We start from the raw sequence: 22,016 nt of genomic DNA on the forward strand, positions 1-22,016 counted from the left end.
CTTTCTTTATACAGCTCAGCATTTTTTCTTCCTGTTTGGCTTCTGAGCATCTCAACGTAAGAAATATGGGGAGACTTAAGGGCAGTATTGAGTGGACTGAAGGTATGCCTGCAGCTTGAGATTAACTCTTTATTAGCCTTTCCTTCTCCTTTAAGCCAAACTGTCTCTTGTTCGCCCACCAGCCATTAATTGCACAGACAGGAGGGTAGTCCTTAATGTGTGGCTTTGCCTACTTCACATCTTCTATAAATGAGCCTTATCAGAGTTTGGTATCTTTAAACCAAACTTTAACTTGTTGGCAGGCTAGGGGCCATAAAACATCCCATGGTGTCAGGTACATCCATTCTACATTTCCAGTTGTTTAAGTGGAAATGTGAGGAACAGATCAAACTAACCCCATAAGGAAACCAATATTGGTATTGGTAAGACTATTGGTAAGACTATTGCTTTTCAACCTCAGACATAGCAATTATAAAAGTAGTGGAAACGTTTGCCCCCAAATACAATTCAAAACAAACATTGCTTTAAAAGAATGGAAAATTCAAAGTTGCTAGTCCTGGGAATTCCTGAAATATATGTTATCTCTATGGAGAAACAGCCAAGCCTAATAACGATAACGAGCAAAGCATCCTGCTGTTTCACTAGGGACAAAATCGCCATACAAAAAAGTGGCAGCTTTTCAAGGAGGCTGAATGTCACAAGGGATTTAGGGAATATTAGCTATTGGACATATTTAGTAGAGTGGAATGATCATCACACATAGGTTTGAGTGTTGAATTCAGTTAAAATGATGTCAGAACTTTATTGAAAGCTTTGGCAGGCAAAGGGGCCATAAAACATCCCATGGAGGGCCACACTTGGCAGTCAGACCTCCAGCTGAACAGCCCTCTTATATATAAAAGCCAAATATCTTAGACATTAAGAAAGTCCTAATTTAATGAATATGATTACTGAGCTTTGGTAATTAATGTATCCCAGAGTAAAAACTCAACCAGAATCCACATAGACAATATAATGGTGGCCAAAACAATTAAGGGGGTGATGCTGGAGAGATAATTTGGGTTTAATGTGTGGTAAGGTAAGAAATATGTTTTGTACGTAAATGATTTGATGACTGGGAAAGAAAAGGGATCAAGGAAAAAGTTGAAACAGTTGGTGTTTCTTGATTTAGTTGAACAAGGGTTATAATGATGAAAGTTTAGCAGGACACTGGGAGAAAAAACTTTCTTGCAATTAACAGCTGTGAAAAATGCCTAGAATTACATTTTTTTTATTGGACAAAAAACTATTTGTGAAAGATATCTTAAAAATATGGGTATCATGGGTATTTTTTAGTTATCTACCGTGATAAAAAGAAGGTGGCACTGTTCTCTTGAAGCCCTATTTTGAAAAAATGTGGCTACTAGCTAAAACTGGTGAAATGCAGGTGCTACAACTAATCATCCATAAACTATAGTTAAATATATTGTATATTTGATTCAATTAAGCCCTTTGATTTAATTTTTTTTTGTAGTGACAGAACAAGCCAATGCTCTGCATATTCAGCTGTCTGGCTGCTTTTGGAAGACCAGACTTTTCTTATTACAGAGCTAATCAAGTTTCAACTGGTAAAATGTTGCCATTGCTGAGCTGTGATAATTCAGGAGACGAACTATTTAGCTGGGAATGAGCATGTGGTACTAAATTAGACAGTAGTGCCAAGGCACATGCTCACATTCAGTAACCCTTTGGACACCAGCTGCCATTAGGATGAACATGAAGAGCAATTATACCCTTTGTACAGTGAAATCCATTCTTCTTTAAAAGGGGATGTCCACTTAAAAAGATTATTTTGCATAATGAAATAAATTGTCATTCTAAGCAACCTGTTAGTATGATTGCAAAAGTAGTATGTGTTCAATGCACTCCTGGCTCTGTCTCTTGTAGCAGAAGCCAACTGATTAACAGATCTGGAGGAGAACTAAAGGTGGCTATACACGGCCAATTCTAGCTGCCAATATCGGTCCCTTAGACCGATTCGCACTAATGACGGCCTGCCCGACCGACGTCTGGCCGGTCCTGAAATTGGCCAGATATCGTTTGGGCAGGTTTAAAAATTTAGTCAGATCGGGGACCACATTGGCTCGTTGATGCGGTCCCCAAACCGACTGCACCTATACCTGTCGTTCTAATTTGATCGTTTGGCCCCAGGGCCAGAGCCTGGATTAGCCTGATATCACCCACCCGTAGGTGGGGATATCGGGAGAACATCCGCTTGCTTGGTGACCTCACCAAGCGAGTGGATCTTAGCGTGTATGGCCACCTTAAATCTGCTGCAATGTACAATCAAAGACAGATTTAAACACTGCCTTTCATTGCAACTATATATACAAATAACTTCAAAACCATAAAGTATATTGGAAAGTTGCTTTGAATTACATTTTCTTTCATTATGCAAAACTGTATGAATGTTAACTTCAACTGTACATGCTCTGATCAGAAAATCATTCACAAAAGGGCCTAAAATGGGGCAAGAGGGTGTCCGCCAAACACTTTGCGCTACTTTGCTTTCTATTGTAGCCTTTAGCTTTCCTTTAATAGATTTTGAACATAAAGCAACTGAGAAATATCCTCCCCTTTAAACAAAACAGCAATTGTTTGCCCATATATTGTATTATGAACAAGCTGGCAAACACATTGCTGTAAACATACAGGGTACTTTAATGGCCATTGACAAGGTTGAACATGAAATTAAAGAAAAGTTGTGCGACTGACAGAATTCTCATTACAGGAGTTAGTTCTCAATTATAGAGATGTAGCGAACCTCGCCAAAAAACTTTCGGCAAAAAGTGTGAACGTTCGCGAACTTTGCGAACCCCATAGACTTCAATGGGAAGGCGAACTTTAAAACCTAGAAAAGCCATTTCTGGCCAGAAAACTGATTTTAAAGTTGTTTAAAGGGTGCCACGACCTGGACAGTGGCATGCAGGAGGGGGACCAAGGGCAAAAATTTCTCTGAAAATTACGTTGTTGACACAGCGTTGTGTTTTGTGCTGTAAAGGGCAGAAATCACACTACATTCCTAAACTTATGTAATAAACTGCTTTAAAAAGTCCGGCGTCTACATGCCAATCAAGTCGTGTAAAGGTTACGGCCGGTTCACACGCAAAGACAAAACGCCGCGTTTACTGCAACGAAAAAAAACGCAAAAAGCTTTAATGATACCGTCAAGTGAGCGAATAATAGTTTTTACTAGTTGCTTGTCACCTCCAGGACGTTCGTCCTGTTGGTGGGAATATTTCTGTAGTGGTGTGTTTAGCAGTCACCGTGCTTGTGCGCACGTGCACGGTCAGGCAGAGGTAATTCAATGTACAGTGACGTGAACCAAAAAACACTGATTCTGCAGTGTGGGCCCAGTTTTGTCCTACCTTTTTGATCACCTGTGGTGACCATAAAAGATACGATTTTGCCGCTGTTGCAGAACCCTGAAAAATCAGGAATGTGTACATTCCTGAAAAATTATGGTTTTTTTGTTGCAGCCACTGAAGCACAGAGGACAGAAAAAATATGTTAGATAGATGGTATCATAACCATGCCCCAGGCAAACCCTTTCAAAGAACTAAGATAGGGTGCCAAGCACAGAAGACAGAAAAAACATCAAAGATAGATGGTATCATAACCAATCCCCAGGCAAACCATTTAAAAAAATGAAGATAGCGTGCCAAGCACAGAAGACAGAAAAAATATGTTAGATAAATGGTATCACAACCATGCCCCAGGCAAACCCTTTAAAAAAATGAAGATAGCGTGCCAAGCACAGAAGACAGAAAAAACATCAAAGATAGATGGTATCATAACCAATCCCCAGGCAAACCCTTTAAAAAAATGAAGATAGCGTGCCAAGCACAGAAGACAGAAAAAATATGTTAGATAAATGGTATCACAACCATTGCCCCAGTCAAACCCTTTAAAAAAATGAAGATAGCGTACCAAGCACAGAAGACAGAAAAATTCAGGATTTACCTGTCCAAAAAGTTTGGCTTAAAATTAAGCCAGTAGGATTTGCACCCTAGTTTGTACGGTGGTGGAGGAGGACGCTAAAGGACAGCTGTGTGTGGTGTCAAGCGGCGTGCAGACAAGGACAGCTGCATGGGCAGTCAGAAGTCTTCCGGCGTGCAGTAACCCTCCGAGATCCATGCCTCATTCATTTTAATAAAGGTCAGGTAATCAACACTTTTGTGACCTAGGCGAGTTCTCTTCTCAGTTACAATCCCTCCTGCTGCACTGAAGGTCCTTTCTGAGAGGACACTTGAGGCAGGGCAAGACAAGAGATTTATGGCAAATTGTGACAGCTCTGGCCACAGATCAAGCCTGCGCACCCAGTAGTCCAGGGGTTCATCGCTCCTCAGAGTGTCAATATCTGCAGTTAATGCCAGGTAGTCCGCTACCTGCCGGTCGAGGCGTTCTCGGAGGGTGGATCCAGAAGGGTCCTGGCGCTGCCTTGGACTGAAAAAACTTTGCATGTCTGACATTACAGAGTGGCCAAAGTGCATTGTCCTTGCAGGTGTGCTCGTGGGAGGATTACTGGCACCTCTGCCCCTGGAATGTGGAGTGACACCACCCTTAAAAGAATTGTACAACATGTTTTGCAGGCTGGTTTGGAAATGCAGCATCCTTTCGGACTTGTGGTACGTTGGTAACATTTCTTCCACTTTATGCTTGTAACGAGGGTCTAGTAGCGTTGCCACGCAGTACAGGTCCTTCTCCTTAAGCCTCTTGATACGGGGGTCCTTCAACAGGCATGACAGCATGAAAGACCCCATTCTCACAAGGTGGGATGCAGAGGTGTTCATCTCCCCTTCCTTGTTATCAAGGACTACGTCATCCACCACGGTCTCCTCCCCCCAGCCACGTACAAGACCAGGGGTCCCCAAAAGGTGACCACAAGCCCCCTGGGAAGCCTGCTCCTGCTGGTCTTCCTCCTCCACAAAGCCACCTTCCTCCTTTGACTCCACTTCTGACACTTCTCCCTGCATTGCAGCAGGTGCCTGGGCTCGTTCTGGTGATTCCGCCCACAAATCGTACTCTTCCTGCTCCTGGTCACGCTGGTCTACGGCCTCATCTGTCACTCGTCGCACAGCACGCTCCAGGAAGAACACAAAGGGTACTAGGTCGCTGATGGTGCCTTCGGTGCGATTAACCATATTTGTGACCTCGTCAAAAGGGCGCATGAGCCTGCAGGCATCGCGCATAAGCACCCAGTAACGGGGGAAAAAAATCCCCAGCTCTGCAGATCCAGTCCTACCACCCAGTTCAAACAGGTATTCATTGACGGCTCTTTGTTGTTGCAGCAGACGTTCAAACATGAGGAGCGTTGAATTCCAGCGAGTCTGGCTGTCGCAAATTAAACGCCTGACTGGCAAGTTGTGCCGCCGCTGAATGTCAGCAAGGCGTGCCATGGCTGTGTAGGAACGTCTGAAATGGCCAGACACCTTCCTGGACTGCCTGAGAATGTCCTGCAATCCTGGGTACTTCGAGACAAAACGTTGGACTATTAAATTTAGAACATGTGCCATGCAGGGCACATGTGTTAAATTGCCCAGTCTAAGTGCTGCCAACAGATTGCTTCCGTTGTCACACACCACTTTTCCGATCCTCAGTTGGTGTGGGGTCAGCCACCGATCGGCCTGTGAGTGCAGATATGACAGGAGTGCAGATCCAGTATGGTTTTTGCTTTCCAGGCACGTCATGCCCAAGACAGCATGACAACGGCGTACCTGGCACGTCGAATAGCCTATGGGGAGCTGGGGGTGCACAGGTGTGGAGGAGGACACAGCAGCAGAGGAGGAAGAAGCCGAGGAAGAAGCCAAGTTAGAAGACGAGTTAGAGAGCGAAGGAGGAGTAGAGGTGGTGGCAGACCCGCATGCAACCCGTGGCGGTGACACCACTGTTGTTGAACCACGCATTCCCTGCTTCCCAGCCATAACCAGATTCACCCAGTGGGCAGTGTAGGTGACATACTTGCCCTGACCATGCTTGGAGGACCATGTGTCAGTAGTCATATGGACCTTTGCCCCAACACTAAATGACAGAGATTCGGTGACTTGGCTCTGCACATGCTGGTACAGGTGTGGTATTCCCTTCTGGGAAAAAAAATTGAGGCTGGGTACCTTCCACTGCGGTGTCCCAATTGCTACAAATTTGTGGAAGGCCTCAGAGTCCACCAGCTGGTATGGTAAAAGCTGGCGGGCTAAGAGCACAGACAAGCCAGCTGTCAGACGCCGGGCAAGGGGGTGACTCGGAGGCATTGGCTTCTTATGCTCAAACATGGCCCTCACAGAAACTTGGCTGGGGGCAGATGAGCAGGAACTGGTGGTCAAGGTGGAAGGCGGAGTGGAGGGTGGTTGAGACGGGTCAAGGACTGCAGAGGTAGAGCAGTAAGATGCTGGACCAGAAGGAGGGTGGCTTTGAGTTTGGCTGCTGCCTTTGAGGTGTTGCTCCCATAGTGCTTTGTGTTTGCCGTTCATGTGCCTTCGCATAGCAGTTGTACCTATGTGGGTGTTGGGCTTCCCAAGACTCAGTTTCTGACTGCACTCATTGCAAATTACAGCGCTTTTGTCAGAGGCACAAACATTAAAAAAATGCCACACTGCTGAGCCTTTTGATGTGGGCTTTCTAGCGGTAACAGTAGAAGCTGGTGGGTGCGTTGGCTGGCTGACCACAGGTGCTGATTCATGTTGTTGCCTTACTGTTCCCTGGGAGCTGTCCCTGCTTCTTCTAAGTCTTATCCTCCTCCTGCCTCTCTGACTCTCCGTCTCTCCATCTGAACTATCCTCCTCTTGCTCTCTTCTTGTGGGCACCCACAAAACATCAATCTCCTCATCATCATTCTCCTCAGATGCATCAATTTCTTCTGACAGCTCACAGAAGACAGCAGCAGCGGGGACCTCATCACACCTTATGTCCATCTCTGTTGTGTTGCCTGCCTGAGTTATGATAATGTCCTCATCTCCTTCATCTTCTTCTGGCAATAATGGTTGCGCATCACTCAGTTCAACAAACTCATGAGTAAATAACTCCTCTGACTCCAGTGAAGAAGGGGCGGCAGTGGTGGAGGAAGTGGTAGGTGGGGTGTCCTTAGCAGAGGAGGATGAGGATGTTGTGGCAAAGTTTGAAACGGTAGAGGATGGGGTGTGCTGTGTAAGCCAGTCAACTACCTCTTCAGCATTTTGGGAGTTCAGGGTAAGTGCCTTCGGAACACTGGGCAATTTCCTAGGGCCACAGGATATCATAGCAGCACGGCCCCTAGTGCCTCTGCATGGCGGCCTGCCTTTGCCTGGCATTTTTTTTATTTTTACAAAACAACAACAACTTTTGTGATGTTTCTGGACACGGAATTATTATTGTTATTTAGACAAATTGTGAAAAAGCTCACACAGCTAGGTGGCACTTGGTTGAAGACACCGGGCAAGAAGGCCTGCAAGGGCAATGTATACAGTAGTGGATACGGAATATATTATTGCTGGTGGAAAAACGTCACTCAGGTGATTTTATTGCAATGCAATGTCACTACTATGTGTAACGTGTTTGGTGCACTACTATGAGCAGCACGCCTGTCTCCAACACACACAGACGGAGCTGCAGCAGTCAGCAGATGAGATCAGCAGAACAGCTGCCCACAGCAGCTACATACAGAGCAGTAGAAAGTAGATTACTAGCCAGAAAACCTACTTAAACTCTCCCTCAAATCAATGCACAGCTCCTCTCCCCACACAAATACAGAGCAGTAGAAAGTAGATTACTATCCAGAAAACCTACTTAAACTCTCCCTCAAATCAATGCACAGCTCCTCTCCCCACACAAATACAGAGCAGTAGAAAGTAGATTACTATCCAGAAAACCTACTTAAACTCTCCCTCAAATCAATGCACAGCTCCTCTCCCCACACAAATACAGAGCAGTAGAAAGTAGATTACTATCCAGAAAACCTACTTAAACTCTCCCTCAAATCAATGCACAGCTCCTCTCCCCACACAAATACAGAGCAGTAGAAAGTAGATTACTATCCAGAAAACCTACTTAAACTCTCCCTCAAATCAATGCACAGCTCCTCTCCCCACACAAATACAGAGCAGTAGAAAGTAGATTACTAGCCAGAAAACCTACTTAAACTCTCCCTCAAATCAATGCACAGCTTCTCTCCCTACACTATCTCTTCAAACACACACAGGCAGAATGTAAAATGGCTGCTGGGCTTCGGTTTATATATGGAAGGGAGTGGTCCAAGGGGGGGGGGTGGTCCAGGAGGGAGAGCTGCCTGATTGGCTGCCATGTATCTGCTGGTCTGGGGTGAGAGGTCAAAATTTGGCGCCAGCTAAGGTGAACCCAAATTGCGAACATCGCCGAAAGTTCGCGAACTTGCGAACTTGCGAACACCCGATGTTCGCGCGAATTAGTTCGCCGGCGAACAGTTCGCTACATTCCTACTCAATTACTTTCCACTTATAGACATATCCATGCCAGTATCTAGATAATCCTTCCCTATGTGTTGTTCTGTCAGTGTCAAGTTGTGTAGCCTTTTCAATATGGTAGCTGCTAATAATCAGTATGCATCTACATCTACTGATGTTGGGAATCAGGCCTGGCTCATCAGTCAGTGTTCCAAATCATCCCACAGATGTTTAGTTAGGCTTGGTCAAGGGCTCTGTTCAGGCCAGTGATGTTCTTCCGCTCCCATCGTAGAAAGTTAATTCTGTATAGACCTTGCTTTGTGCTTGGGGCCATTGTTGTGCTTGAACAGAATAAGGCCTTTCCCAAATTGTGGCCACAAAGTAGAAAGCTCAAAATTAAACAGGGGCCCTAATCAATAAGATGCATTTTCACTGTTAATGTGACCCTGATAGGCTGATGCTTGGCATTGCACATGGTAATGTTAGGTGTACGAGTCTAGCAACTGTTACAATTGTCTCCTGGCAGGCAGTATGACAAAACATTTTATGGTGATGATTCCATTATTTTGGTGTGTATAAATCACTAAGCAGGTAAATTTGCCAAATAAGGGGTATAACAAGCTTCAGCGCCTCTTGTGGATTAGCTGGAGGCCTAATAATAACTGTCCCTCTAAAAATCTTGCCCTAGCTCTAACCTTTTAGTGCCCTTGGCAACTTGGGGGTCTCCACCAATTTGGGTTGCTTTTCACTTCTGTCAATAAGGGTTTCCAGTGGAAAAATAATTATGTAGACTTCTGTGCCATGGAGTCATTAGAATGTTATCTTATGTTCAGACGGGTGTGGATATTGACTCTGGCATTTTGTTGGTGTTTTACACAGACTCCTTTAGAAATGACCTTGATAGAATAAAAGACCATGTTAAGCAAATTTGCTCTTTAGCAAAATAAAGTGTTGATCACTGTTCTTGTGGGTACTGACCCACTGGAAAGCATTAAATCATTTAGTGCAAGAAACATCTTGCCATGCAGCAGAATGTAAATATATAATAATTTGATTGGGTTATATACCAGTTAGTCTAGATGAAAGGTCCCTGTGGACCCTCAAATGAACCATTTCTTCAGCTGATGGCTTTGGAATCAGATCAAGTTTCATTGGGTGGACACTTAGGTGTTGAATAAGGAAAAGTTCAACTTTTCGTTTGTCCTAGCTACATGAATGGATATCTCTGTGTTTGACCACCCTAATAAGACTAATAAGACTAATAAGAGCAGTATTGTAATTGGGTGCTGTGGGTCATCACTATGGAGTAACCTTAACACCTGTTTGTGAATTTCCCTAAAAGACACAGATAAGCTTGGCCCTCTGGACTGTATTCTTATAATACAAGTGGCAGCTCACATGGGTCATAGTTTGTCCCTTGGCAGACAGTTGGGTCTGCATCCATAGCAACAGTTTGGCAATTAAGAAAAGTGAATATTATTTCTAAAAAGGAATCAAACTTTCTTTAGAACTAGAACAGAACTTGATTGAGCTTTTTGGTCAGCATATTTTATATTTTATATTTACATAGTAACACAGTAAATTAAATTTTAAAAAGACGCACGTTTCATCAAATTCACCCTTATATGTCTATAAAAAACCTACCTATCTGCTAGTTGATTCAGAGGAAAGCAAAAACCCCATCTGAAGCCTCTCTAATTTGCCACAGAGGGTAAAAAAATTCCTTCCGGACTCCAAGATGGCAATTGGACCAGCCCCTGGATCAACTAGAGCAATGCTGTCCAACTGGCAGTCCACGACCCCCCTCTGTGTGGCCACCCACCTGTCTGGCTGCTTTGATAGCTTACCTTTGTGTAACATTTTAAATGGTATCAGTACTGAGACTAACTGGTTCACACCTCAGGCTGTAATTCCCATGTATTGTTTAAACATGTAATCCCCTATACTGTTCGCATGCACATTGCTCACCTCTTCATACCTCAGACAGACTGTAGGAGCAGTGCCAGCATTGTGTCATTGTATGGCACACACAGGCAGCTAAGGGCAGGCAGAGTATGGCACACACAGGTGGGGTAGCGCAGGCAGAATATGGCACACACAGGCAACATAGGGCAAGCAGGGTATGGCACACACAGGCAGCATAGGGCAGGCAGAGTATGGAACACAGGCAGCATAGGGCAGGCAGAGTATGGCACACACAGGCAGCATAGGGCAGGCAGAATATGGCACATACAGGCTGCTAAGGGCAGGCAGAGTATGGCACACACAGGTGGGGTAGAGCAGACAGAGTATGGCACATACAGGCAGCATAGAAGCATCCACATTTTTCACCTTATCACACCTCAGACAGACTGTAGGAGCAGTGCCAGCATTGTGTCACTGTATGGCACACACAGGTGAGGTAGGGCAGACAGAGTATGGCACACAGTGCCAGATTTGTGTTCCGGGTGCCCCGAGGCCGCCCCCGTTGGTCGCCCCCCCCCCGAACATGCGAACAGCCCCCCCCCCCGCGGCAGCGAGTGCACATGCCCAAACATTTAAACTCCCATACGGAGCAGTGGGGAGAGGTCCCCATTGCTCCATATGGGGGCAAAACCTATTTGCGGTGGGGCGGCATGCAGCCCCTAAATTTCTGCCGCCCACAAATCCGGGCCTGATGGCACACACAGGCAGGGTAGGGCAGGTAGATTATGGCACACACAGGCAGCATAGGGCAGACAGAGTATGGCACCCACAGGCAGCATAGGGCAGGCATAGTACTGCCTGTGTGTGCCATACTTTGCCTGTTTATGCTGCCTGTGTGTGCCATACTCTGCCTGCCCTACCCTGCCTGCCCTACCCTGCCTGCCCTACCCTGCCTGTGGGAGGTGAACCTGGCAGGAGTTTGTTAGCAGCTAGAAATAGCCATTAAATGGTGTGGTGTGTAATTATGTGCTGGGGGTTGCTGTTCTATCCACAGGGAGGAGGAGGCATATGGATTTAGGGCATGTCTTATCATGACATATAATTCTTTCACCTATGAATGATGGTTGATATCCCCGCAGTAAGCACCATTTGGTTTTTTGCTGCGCTACCACCATTAATGTGGACATGGTCTTAAAAGCTCTTGTGATAATATTGGTGTGGTTTTAAGTGGGTGCGGTTTAAAAAAGGGGAGTGGTCAAAATGGCTTCCATTAGCGGCCCTTCACTATGTATGCTAAAGAAATGATCTTTATTAAGACCAACAGACATTTGTTTAGAAAGGAGTCCTTTGCGGGGCACGGTATCAAATGCTTTGGCAAAATCCAAATAGATCACATCTACTGCAACCCCACTGTCCAGCTTCTTACTAACCTCATCATAAAAAACAAATTTGCCTGACATGACCCGTCCTTTATAGGGCCATGCTGATTACTGTTCATAATGTCATTGTACAGAACATAATTTTAAATGTGATCCCATAACAAGCCTTCAAATAACTTGCCCACCACAGATGTCATACTTACTGGCCTATAGTATTATAATTACTTCAACTTTCCTCCTATCCATAGTTACCATATCAGATGAAAAAGCCTGACTTAAACTGAATTAAGCTCTCTAAGTCCCCAAGGGTATATTCCTGATGCCTTGTTCACATTAATGTTGAGTAAACCTTTATGTATCATATCCTGCATTATACAAAAATATGTGCCATTTTTAAATATATTTATTAAATCATTATGATTAAACTATTTTAAAATTAAAAATAGCATGTTTCAGCTTTTCTGTCTCTTTCTAATACATTACATGTATTTAGGCTTTTATATATACAATTATCAGACCCCTTATCCGGAAACCCATTATCCAGAAAGTTCCAAATTAAAAGGCCATCTCCCATAGACTCCATTTTAATCAAATAATTCACATTTTTAAAAATGGCTTACTTTTTCTCTGTAATAATAAAACAGTACCTTGTACTTGATCCCAACTAAGATATAATTAATCTTTATTGGAGCCAAAACAATCCTAGTTGGTTTAATTTAGGGATGGACCGAACCCTCTTTTTTGGGTTATGCCGAACCCCCGAACCCTGATGGATTCTGCTGGATCCTGAACAGAATCCGAAGGGTTCACGATGGGTTAAAAGTTGGCGCGTGCACAGGGCGTGGCTAAAAAATGTTCCCCCCTAAATTTGAACCCTTTCCGAATGCTAATTAGCAGATGCTAATTTATGCTAATTCGGATATGGTTCGGCCAGGACCGTGGATTTGGCCGAAACCGAATCCATCAAAAAAAGGCTGGCTTCGGCCTGAATTCTGAACTTAATCCGGGATTCGGTGCATCCCTAGTTTAATTACTGTTTAAATAATTTTTTTAGCAAACTTAAGGTAGGAGATCGAATTACAGAAAGATCCCTTATCCAGAAAACCCAAGGTCCTGAGCATTCTGGATAACAGGTCCCATACCTGTATATATTGTGCCATACCCCTAATAACTTTAATATACCATAGAAATAATTATCTGCTTAAACACAGGCATCCATGCTAGTGACATAAGGCTAAAGCCACACAGGGCTGTTTCTCAGCTTGTGTATAAATGGATGGCCAGGAAACAGCCCATCCACTCTTCTCAACCCATTAGGTTGTCTGCACTAACAGCCTGTGAGCAGACACACAAACCAACTACTCCCAAGGCAGGGGCTTTCACTGTTTCTCCCTCATTGGGCCAACGACTCATATGTATCAGACATCTGAAGGCATATTTAGCTGTTGTAAGTCCTACCATGGTCTATTGCATACAATCCATCTATATTGATTCAACATGTTTCAGGCCACATGTGCCTGCTCTCCAGCTTAGTCACACCATTCCCTTTTCCTATTTTGCCAAATGGCCATAAGAATGGCCTAAAATTACTTGTATCTCTGAGTACATGAATAAAGTTTCTTTAAAATATGATGCTGTGTTGATGAATTTAAAACCTGTGGGTCACAGTTTGAGTCTAACTCAGCTGACACTGGTTTCAGTTGTACATCAACAATATTTCAAGGCCCACAAGATGGGCAACACAAATACAAAACATTAAGGTTGCCTTATTGCCATTCGGCAGTGACCTTGCTCTGTTATTCCTCAGCTTGCCTATATAGATCTAACATCTAAGGGACTCCACTAAGTGCAGGGCCCACGGAACTTGTTGTTTGTATCCCCTAAAGACAGCTCTGCTCCTATCATCCTTTTTTGGAAACTCTTTCTAAGAGGGGTGGGGATATGCTGTATCCCAAGCAAACCCAGTGATTAAACATGGCACTCATGAGGGCACAAAGCCAGGGAGAATAATGGTGTCATTATCCTGTTTTGTTTTTATTATCAGCACAAAAAGTAACTGCATTGCCACTCCCACAAAGGTCATCATATTCTATTGAGTATATTAAGTTAACTTTAAGAGGAATTTAGGTGATTTTAAAAGAGTTTAAATCATTATAAAATAAAATTTATAGACCCTTTATAATTTTGCAGAACAGAGATGGGACCCATTATCCAGATAAGGGGTCTTTCTGCAATTTGGATCACCATACGTTAAGTCTAATAACAAATCATTTAAACATTAAATAAACCCAGTAGGATTGTTTTGCCGCTAATATGAATTAATGCAGTTTTATTAAGATCAAGTACAATGTGCTGTTTTATTATTACAGAAAAAAAAGGAAATCATTTTTAAAAACATGAGTTATTTTAAATTGTCTTTAGGAGTTGGCCTTTCCATAATTTGGAGGTTTCTGGATAACAGTTTTTTTTGTTACTTTATCTTATACCTGTATACACATGTATAAATAATTCACTATCATGCATAACTCTTAATTCTAGGTAATATAGGGATGGGGATCTATTACCTAGAATGTTCAGGATCTGGGATTTTCGAATAAGGGATCTTTTGGATCACCATACCTTAGATCTACTAAAAAATAATTGAAACATTAAGGGACAGATTTAGCAAAACTCTATAATTTCTCATTTTTTTTAAATTTAGAATTAAAATTTTTGAATTGTTGCATCAAAACCTCAAATTTATATGTCACACAAAAAAACAGCGTCCAAAATCCAAAACCTCTAAAGGTTTGGGATAAAAGAAGGATCTTTAAGACAAGGGACCTCTGCCACTGACTTCTACGTGGTCTCTGCACATTTTTGTCAGATTTAAATTTTTAGCAGTAAATCTTGAAAAAATTGCTTCTTTTTTTCTTTCTTTAGCGCTAAAAATCTGGGAAAAAAATCTGATGGATTAATTAAAGTATTAATTATATCTTACATAGTAACATAGTAACATAGTAAGTTGGGTTGAAAAAAGAAATACGTCCATCACGTTCAACCATAATAATCTTAGTAATGTTCTCTTTTTTAACTACTTGCTTATAATGTAGTCTATGGAAGATGGCCTTCCCGTAATGCAGGGCTTTTTTTCCTGTCTATTGTATTTGCAAGTAACTCTAATCCTTTTTTTAAAAAAATTGTTTATTTTTGGAAGGGATCGGACCTTTTAAATATAACCTTCACAAAGGGTTGGCTCTAAGTAGTAAATTATAACTGGGCAGAAGAGGGCAGAACTGCATAGACGGGGAAGGATCTGTACAGTAAAACCTCAGCAAACTAACTGTAGTATAACATTAGCAGGGGAGTGGAATGTGTTCAGTATAACATGGGAAGAGAATATGTGCAATATGTGGAAGATATATTAATTATAACATTGGTAGTTAATATGGCATAGAAATGCCTGTGTCATTATAGACTTGCATGATATAATGTGAGCATTGGGTTTGGTTTTTAAAAAGGTAAGATTTTTGCCAGGGACTATTTCTGCCAGGGAAATTTTTAAGTAAAAAATCTATTCTACCCTGCCCCAGTAATTGCCCTATCCTGCAAACCATTTATTATTTTGAATGCTTTAGTACAAAATACCTGTTAAAACTTGGCTTCTGGTCATTTGAAGAAAGGCGATACAGCGATGCAGGGGAAGTATCGGGGGAAGCATCCACTCGATTGATCGAGTCTAGCCTTGCTTCTGTATAGGAACCAGTCAGGCTAGGCTCGATTAATCGATCGCCGCATAGTGGATGCTTCCCCTGATACTTCCCCTGCATCGCCGTATTGCTTTTCTTCAAATGACCGGAAGCCAAGTTTTAACAGGTATTTTTACTAAAGCATTCAAAATATAGAATAAAATAGATTTTTTACTTCAAATTTTTTAGTGTTACTTGTATGTATGTATGTATGTATAACTTTATTTATAAAGCACCACAAGGGTACGCAGCGCTGTACAATCTTACAGAATACAAAATTACACACAGGGAGGACTTTTCCTTTAAAGGTGTTAGGGATGTTCTACATTTCGTTAGTAAAATTGGAAATTGGGTAGTCTTATGCCATGTTGGCGGGGCAACCCAAAATTCTGCACTAGAACCTTAGGTCCTTGTTACACCCCTGTTCCATACTGTTATTCCAGTTTAGTAAAGTCCTTATTTCATTACCTTTATGGCAGAAATCTGGGAGAAAGTGGTGCATTTTTTTTCATAACTTTCCAAAAAGTTTTATGCCCCAGGAAAGGATATAATGTGTGGATTGACTATAATGATAAAAACCAATAGCCAACCCAGAACTTAGAGATAGCCCATATGGTATAAAGAGGTATTGTAAGTAGGGCAAGGATTGCCCATATGTAATAATAGATCTTTGCTATTAAACAGCTGACCAGTAAATGCTACTTTCTAATTAGTTCATGTGGATTACTATACTGGTAGCAAATGTTATAACATTACCCCCTAAGTATTTTATCAAGGTGGCGTAGAAACTTATTTAGTCTCCGCTATATAGGAGCAGGTACACTATAGTTTGGAGTGCCTCCACCTAGGGTCAGTACTGGGCTGTAATACCCCTTCCTGGAAACTTCTCTGATCCACAATCACACACATATATAACTTTGATACATACAGCCTGCCAGCCAGGAATAACTGCACATAATATTGCAGATTGTTTGATCTCTGAGCTACTACGGGATCCTCACTTATATGGCAGTTTCTTCAGAGCCCTGAGAAGGACTCCTTTTGGCTTTCTGTGCCCTGAAAAGAGCACACTTTGTTCTTCTGAGCCCTTGCAAGGACTCCCTAATTACTAGATCATATGGATAATGCACTTTCTAATGTTTCCCAGGAATACAATGGGTACAGTATAGGTACAGTATGATCCATCTTGGGTTCCTGGGAAAGGTACAATAGGAAGTTTTGTTAGTTATACAAGACATTTGCATCTGCCAAACTACAGCTCCCATAATTCTAGGGCAGTGCGGTCCAACTTCTGTAGTACCAAAGGCCGGAATTTATCTAGCCTATGTGGTGGAGGCTTGATAATTGAAGATAGTGTTGACCACTCCCCTTTTAAACCACACCCACTTCACCACCACAGCCATGTCATCACAAGAGCTTTGTCGACCATGACCGCAACAGTGCAAATATTTGATGCTCACTTGCAGGGATATCATCCTTTACTAAAGATCACTGAAACTGCAGCTGGTAGTAGAGTTCTGATCACTGTCACAAGTAATAGTGATTACTATGCAGCAGCATATATTTGGCTAAAAATATCACCATCATAAAACATTTCCCCTCTTCATAGCTCTGTATTTTCCCCAGCATGCCATAAATACAGGGGCTATATGTTGATCAGAGTTACAGTATATACTGTATATGTTGTCCCTATTTAAGGGCTAATATTCTGGAAACAAAATTTAGTGGCCAAAAATGTATGATAGCTGACACAGGGAGGAACAAGACAAAGTAGAGCCAAGCAAAATGGAAACAGGATAAACCTCCTGTATGCTGTCCTCATGGCTGGAATACTTTGGAGGAATCCAAGGGTTGGGTTGACCAAATGCCTTCAGAAGTGGGTTGAGGAGGATGGTGGTCCGTATTCGCCACAATCCCAGCCCCTTTTTAACCTCTCTTCCCTGTTCCAGGCACATTACTGGCTACTGGGTAGGTTGGATGTGGGTATAGATCAGGTTAGGGTGAGTGTGGGTCAAAAAATCTTCAACCCACACATCCCTAGTTTGCAGTGTGCGATCATTACAAAATCTCTGTATATGTCACCTGCTTACTAGTACCTTTTTAGCTAAACAGTTTTAGAGACTAGAGTCATATAGTGAATGCATCTATTGTGTGGGTTGCAGGTCAGAAAAACACTGGCAAAAAAATGCACATATCATGCAGAACCGCATGTCACAGTGCAAACAGTTCAGTGGCAGAGAACACTTACCTCTCACAAAATGTAGCAAGGATGGAATCAAAGTGGTATTATATTAGTGCAAATGTATGAATTTGCATAGTAAACAAGCTATTGCCTTCAAAATGCTAGTAAATATAAAAGTGCATATAAATGACTGCAGTTCTTCATTAGTTTACATACACATATACCTATGGTTATATAGTTATACCTGAACTGGGCAGGAAATATAATACACTGCTTATTAAATAGTAGAAAAGTGAACTAATATGATTTATTTGACTGATTGTTATCTTTTACTGTTGATTCAAAGCAAGAAAGTCATCCTTTAAAAGGGTTTCTAAAGGGCCGATCCATTGCAAGAATAAGCTTGGCTTATACACATGCTGTGTTATTTCCTGATATTCCAGTGTAATTGAAGGCATCAGCAAAGTAGAGTGTGCTGCAACTTGCTTTAAGTTTATTCTCCCCTAATAAAAGTGGGTTGTGGCTGGAAATGGCATAAGCAGGGTGCAACACACAAGGGTGTTGCTCAAACTAACACCCACTCAAAGTAGATGTTTATTCCAATTAAAACTGCATCCATGTGCAGTGCACTTTACACCTTGCACCATATAAACAAAGCAAGCTTTTAAGAGGAGTGTTGATTCAAGTACCAGTGAATAGCATTTGAGTATCCCTGATTTTTGCACAATGCACTGCCCTTTGCATTTATAAATGAGACTTAAAAAAGCTGACACACATAGATCCTATAAAGAAGTGTGAAGATACTCTATACTTAGTTCTTTGATGAAAAAGTAGCTTTAAAAAGCCAATTATTAAAAACAGTTTAATACTGACTGATTTGAAGAACAAGGATTTCTTTAAAAAATGTTAAAATCTGATGGCCACATGAGTCCAGATATTTACTAGCTGTGGCCCATGTCCTTAACTCCATTATAGGGTGAGTCAATCAGTGGTAGAATTCAGGTCAATTACATTAGGTGGACAGGGTTAATCATTTTATGGTTACAGATCTTTTTTTTCACAGAAGGGCTGGTAGTCATCAAAATCACCAGGATTAGGAACCCAGAAAGAAAGTAAAGTTGGCGCAGGCAAACTTCTGGTTGTCTGCCATTATGACTGCATTGACATGGTAATCACCACTGGTAAGCCAAGATGGTAGCTCCACGTTAGGTAAAGTAAAGGTGGCTTCAGGGAGAGAATAAACACCCTTAAAAGAAAAAAAAAACATATAATAACATTATTGTAGCAACCAGTCATTATTAGCTATGTTTAGCCAGCTGCAGCAAGAATAATGAAAGCAAACATTTCTTTGGTTATTGCCCTATGGCAATTTTGTACACTGTTACTTAATAAGCCAGTTATATATTTGGCAAAGTTTAGTTTTCATTTTGTCATGGACAGCTCACTTTATTTCTATATCAGAGGAACATTTTAAAAGGTGATCTGAACCAAACCTTAAAGCTGTCCAAGTTACTTTACTAGCATCATGGTAACAGTTATGAATGTAAGCATACATATCACATGAAACATTCCATGATACTATAGCACCATAGAACATACCGCTTCAAAGGGACAGTGGCAGGGAATGCCGTAGGTGTGCAGAGGCTCTGGACATGGTTCACCTAGAGGAAATGATGTGTCAAGAACTTCACAGATGTTGTCGTAAGTGCAGCTCCCAATGTTGTCAATACATGGGAGGGTTATCCATGATAACAGTATCTTCTTTTTGGCAGTGAGGATGATCTTTAATTGAGGAATGAAAAATGGAAAGCTGGTTAAACATGGAGGCAACAAATATTGAACAAATTGAAAAAGGGCCTAAGATAACCCAAAAGTTTCTTTACCCTTTTAGCCACAAGACCATCTGGGTAAAATTTGCTAGGATATGGCAAGCACCTAGTTGCCTACAAGCCTGAGAAGTATTTGAGGCTGGTGCTGGCAATTTAATTATAAGCTTTGGTAAAAAGAAGGCACCAGGAGACAAATGCAGGGGGCTCTGTGTCTGATATTATCAAGATCCCTATATAATAAAACAGCATACCAGTCTTATTTTATATTAAGTGCACTTCACTCAATATATAATTAGAAGGATGTCAGCCTTCTAATCATTTAGCCTGCAATAGCCAGCTTGCCATTCGGTTGACCGGTAAGGTTGCATGGAGAGGACAGGGAAGGTGGTGTTTCTGCCATTTTCTTATCACCCAGGGCAGTGATCCCCAACCAGTGGCTTGGATCAACATGTTTCTCACCAACCCCATTGATGTTGCTCCCAGTCGTCTAAAAGTTGGTGCCCATTTTTTATGCTTTGGAAGCATAAAGACCATGTGTACTGCTAAACAGAGCCTCTAGTAGTCTGCCAGTCCACATTGGGCTACCAATCTGAGTCCTTATTGGTCACCTACTAGGAACGTTTTTGCGATTGTGTTTCTCCCCAGTTTTTTTTTAATTGAAATGTTGTTCACGGGTAAAAAAGGGTTGGGGATTCCTGCCCCAGGGTCATCAATTGTCTTTTGCTTCCCAAAATGTTGGCAATTAATTGTTCTGGTTCAGATATTTATTGATCAGCCAGTGGACCCATAAACAGTGCTGGTATGTAAGGCTTTTGAAATACATACAGTATGAGCCCTTGTTCGTATTTTTAACAACATTACCTTTGTTGGTGCAGTCAATCTTTCAGTGGTTTCAAGAACTATAGAAATAGTGAGTTCCCCTGGGATATTAATGGGGTTGGGACTAACAGATAGACTTATGATGTTGCCTGACCAGTTTCCATCACAGTTGGACCAGGTGAAATCATTGACCTGCAAAGAGAAAGGAAGAAGGAGAAGAAAATTAAGTATGATAAACTGAATTCCATTAGACTCTTCTTGAGTTGGGGAAGCTTGATAGAAAAAATATCCTTCAACTCACCATAGGAAAACTCACTGACTTTCTTTTCGTTCCTATGGGCTATTTAGAAGAATATTTATCAAATGGTAAACTCTAAATTTCACCCATTGATAAATACACTTCTAAAAATCCTATAGAAATTAATAGAAAGTGGGTGAATTTTTCTGTAGTGAGATCTAATCTCACATTTTGATAAATCTGCCCCTTAGGATCCCAACTGCAGCATATCCAAACTGTGTGTTTTGATCATCAGAATCTTAGGGGCCCATTCATTAAACCACAAATTTTCACCAATTAAAAGCACGATTATTGTGTGACCACAATAATTTCGGATGTGTGAAAAGTGCGCAAAAACAGATGTGCACATCTAAATAACACACAAAGTAGGAGGGAGGACATCTACGCGCCCCCCCCCACCACCACCACTCAACAATACAGCAATGCCTGATTTAGAGCATTTTTGTACTTTGCACACTGTAATTCTAGTTGCTCACCTTCTACCCCATGCTGGCACTCATCTTCTTTAAAAAAAAAGAAGAATATGCACCAACCTGGGGTACTTTATTATACATGTTGCCCCATTTATTTCCATCCTTGGTGAGTGGATGCGCAGTAGAGAACATTTGCTAAGACTTCTGTATTGCATATGGGATACCTGAGTAGCCTAAAGTACCAGCCAAGGGTTGAAGGAGGGTGAAGGACTAGGATCACTAGAGACGGCCTAACATCTTGGCCATAAACTGTGAAATCTATCGAGCAGATATAAAGGTACCAGAGGGCCATTTTTGTAATTTCTACATTTTTTGTTCTGATTTATTCCCATGCCCACGGTGCATTGCAGCAGTCCCTTACCGAGAGAAACATCCAGTTGTACAGTGATGCTGGCGCTGCTGCTTCTGATGCAAATGGCCCCAGAGCTGCAAAAGTTAACAAGAAGCAAAACAAAAGCTGAGCCATTATTTCAGCTGCAAGTCCTTTCTAGTAAGAGAGAAAGTAATGTTCCATAGAGGGGTTTCAGCATGAAAGTGTTGTATGGCTGTCGCTCTTCCTGCTGCATACTTATATGCACCTGTATACCCACAGCAAACAGCATTGGTTACTTATCTGCTGATAAGGATGAAATAACAGCCAACAAGGAGACAAACAAGTACATTCTGCAGCCAATGTTTCCATTCACTCCATAACAGAAAACACCCATTGTATATTCTATGTTGCAGAAATTCTAAGTACAGTTTAGTTTCTATAATGAGTTTTGAGAGAGAATGTACCCACATCTCTTGGTTTCCTAGAGGTTGCTATACATTTAAAATTGAACAGTTGCTCTAAGCATTAGAAATGTACTTTTGCATTAAAACAGATTAAAGGTGAATTAAACTGGAGGGGTTGAGGCAGGTCTGGGGTTGCCAGCAGGTTTTCTTTCTCCTTTAATATTTTTGCCATATAGAACATGATTTTTAAAGTGTGC

General features: G+C 41.9%; 1 protein-coding gene across 1 annotated transcript; it reads right to left on the minus strand.

The window, feature by feature from the left end:
• Positions 1 to 18,471: 18,471 nt before the first annotated feature.
• LOC108644461 (ganglioside GM2 activator) lies at positions 18,472 to 21,760 on the minus strand. Its single transcript, XM_012959727.3, has 4 exons — positions 21,404 to 21,760; positions 20,314 to 20,463; positions 19,223 to 19,405; positions 18,472 to 18,869 (listed from the first exon to the last, which is right to left on the minus strand). The coding sequence occupies exons 1-4, from the start codon at positions 21,506 to 21,508 to the stop codon at positions 18,717 to 18,719; spliced, it is 591 nt and encodes a 196-aa protein (XP_012815181.1). The 5' UTR covers positions 21,509 to 21,760; the 3' UTR covers positions 18,472 to 18,716.
• Positions 21,761 to 22,016: the final 256 nt, after the last annotated feature.

This window comes from Xenopus tropicalis, chromosome 3, assembly GCF_000004195.4.
Source record: "Xenopus tropicalis strain Nigerian chromosome 3, UCB_Xtro_10.0, whole genome shotgun sequence".
NCBI classification, from domain to species: Eukaryota; Metazoa; Chordata; class Amphibia; order Anura; family Pipidae; genus Xenopus; species Xenopus tropicalis.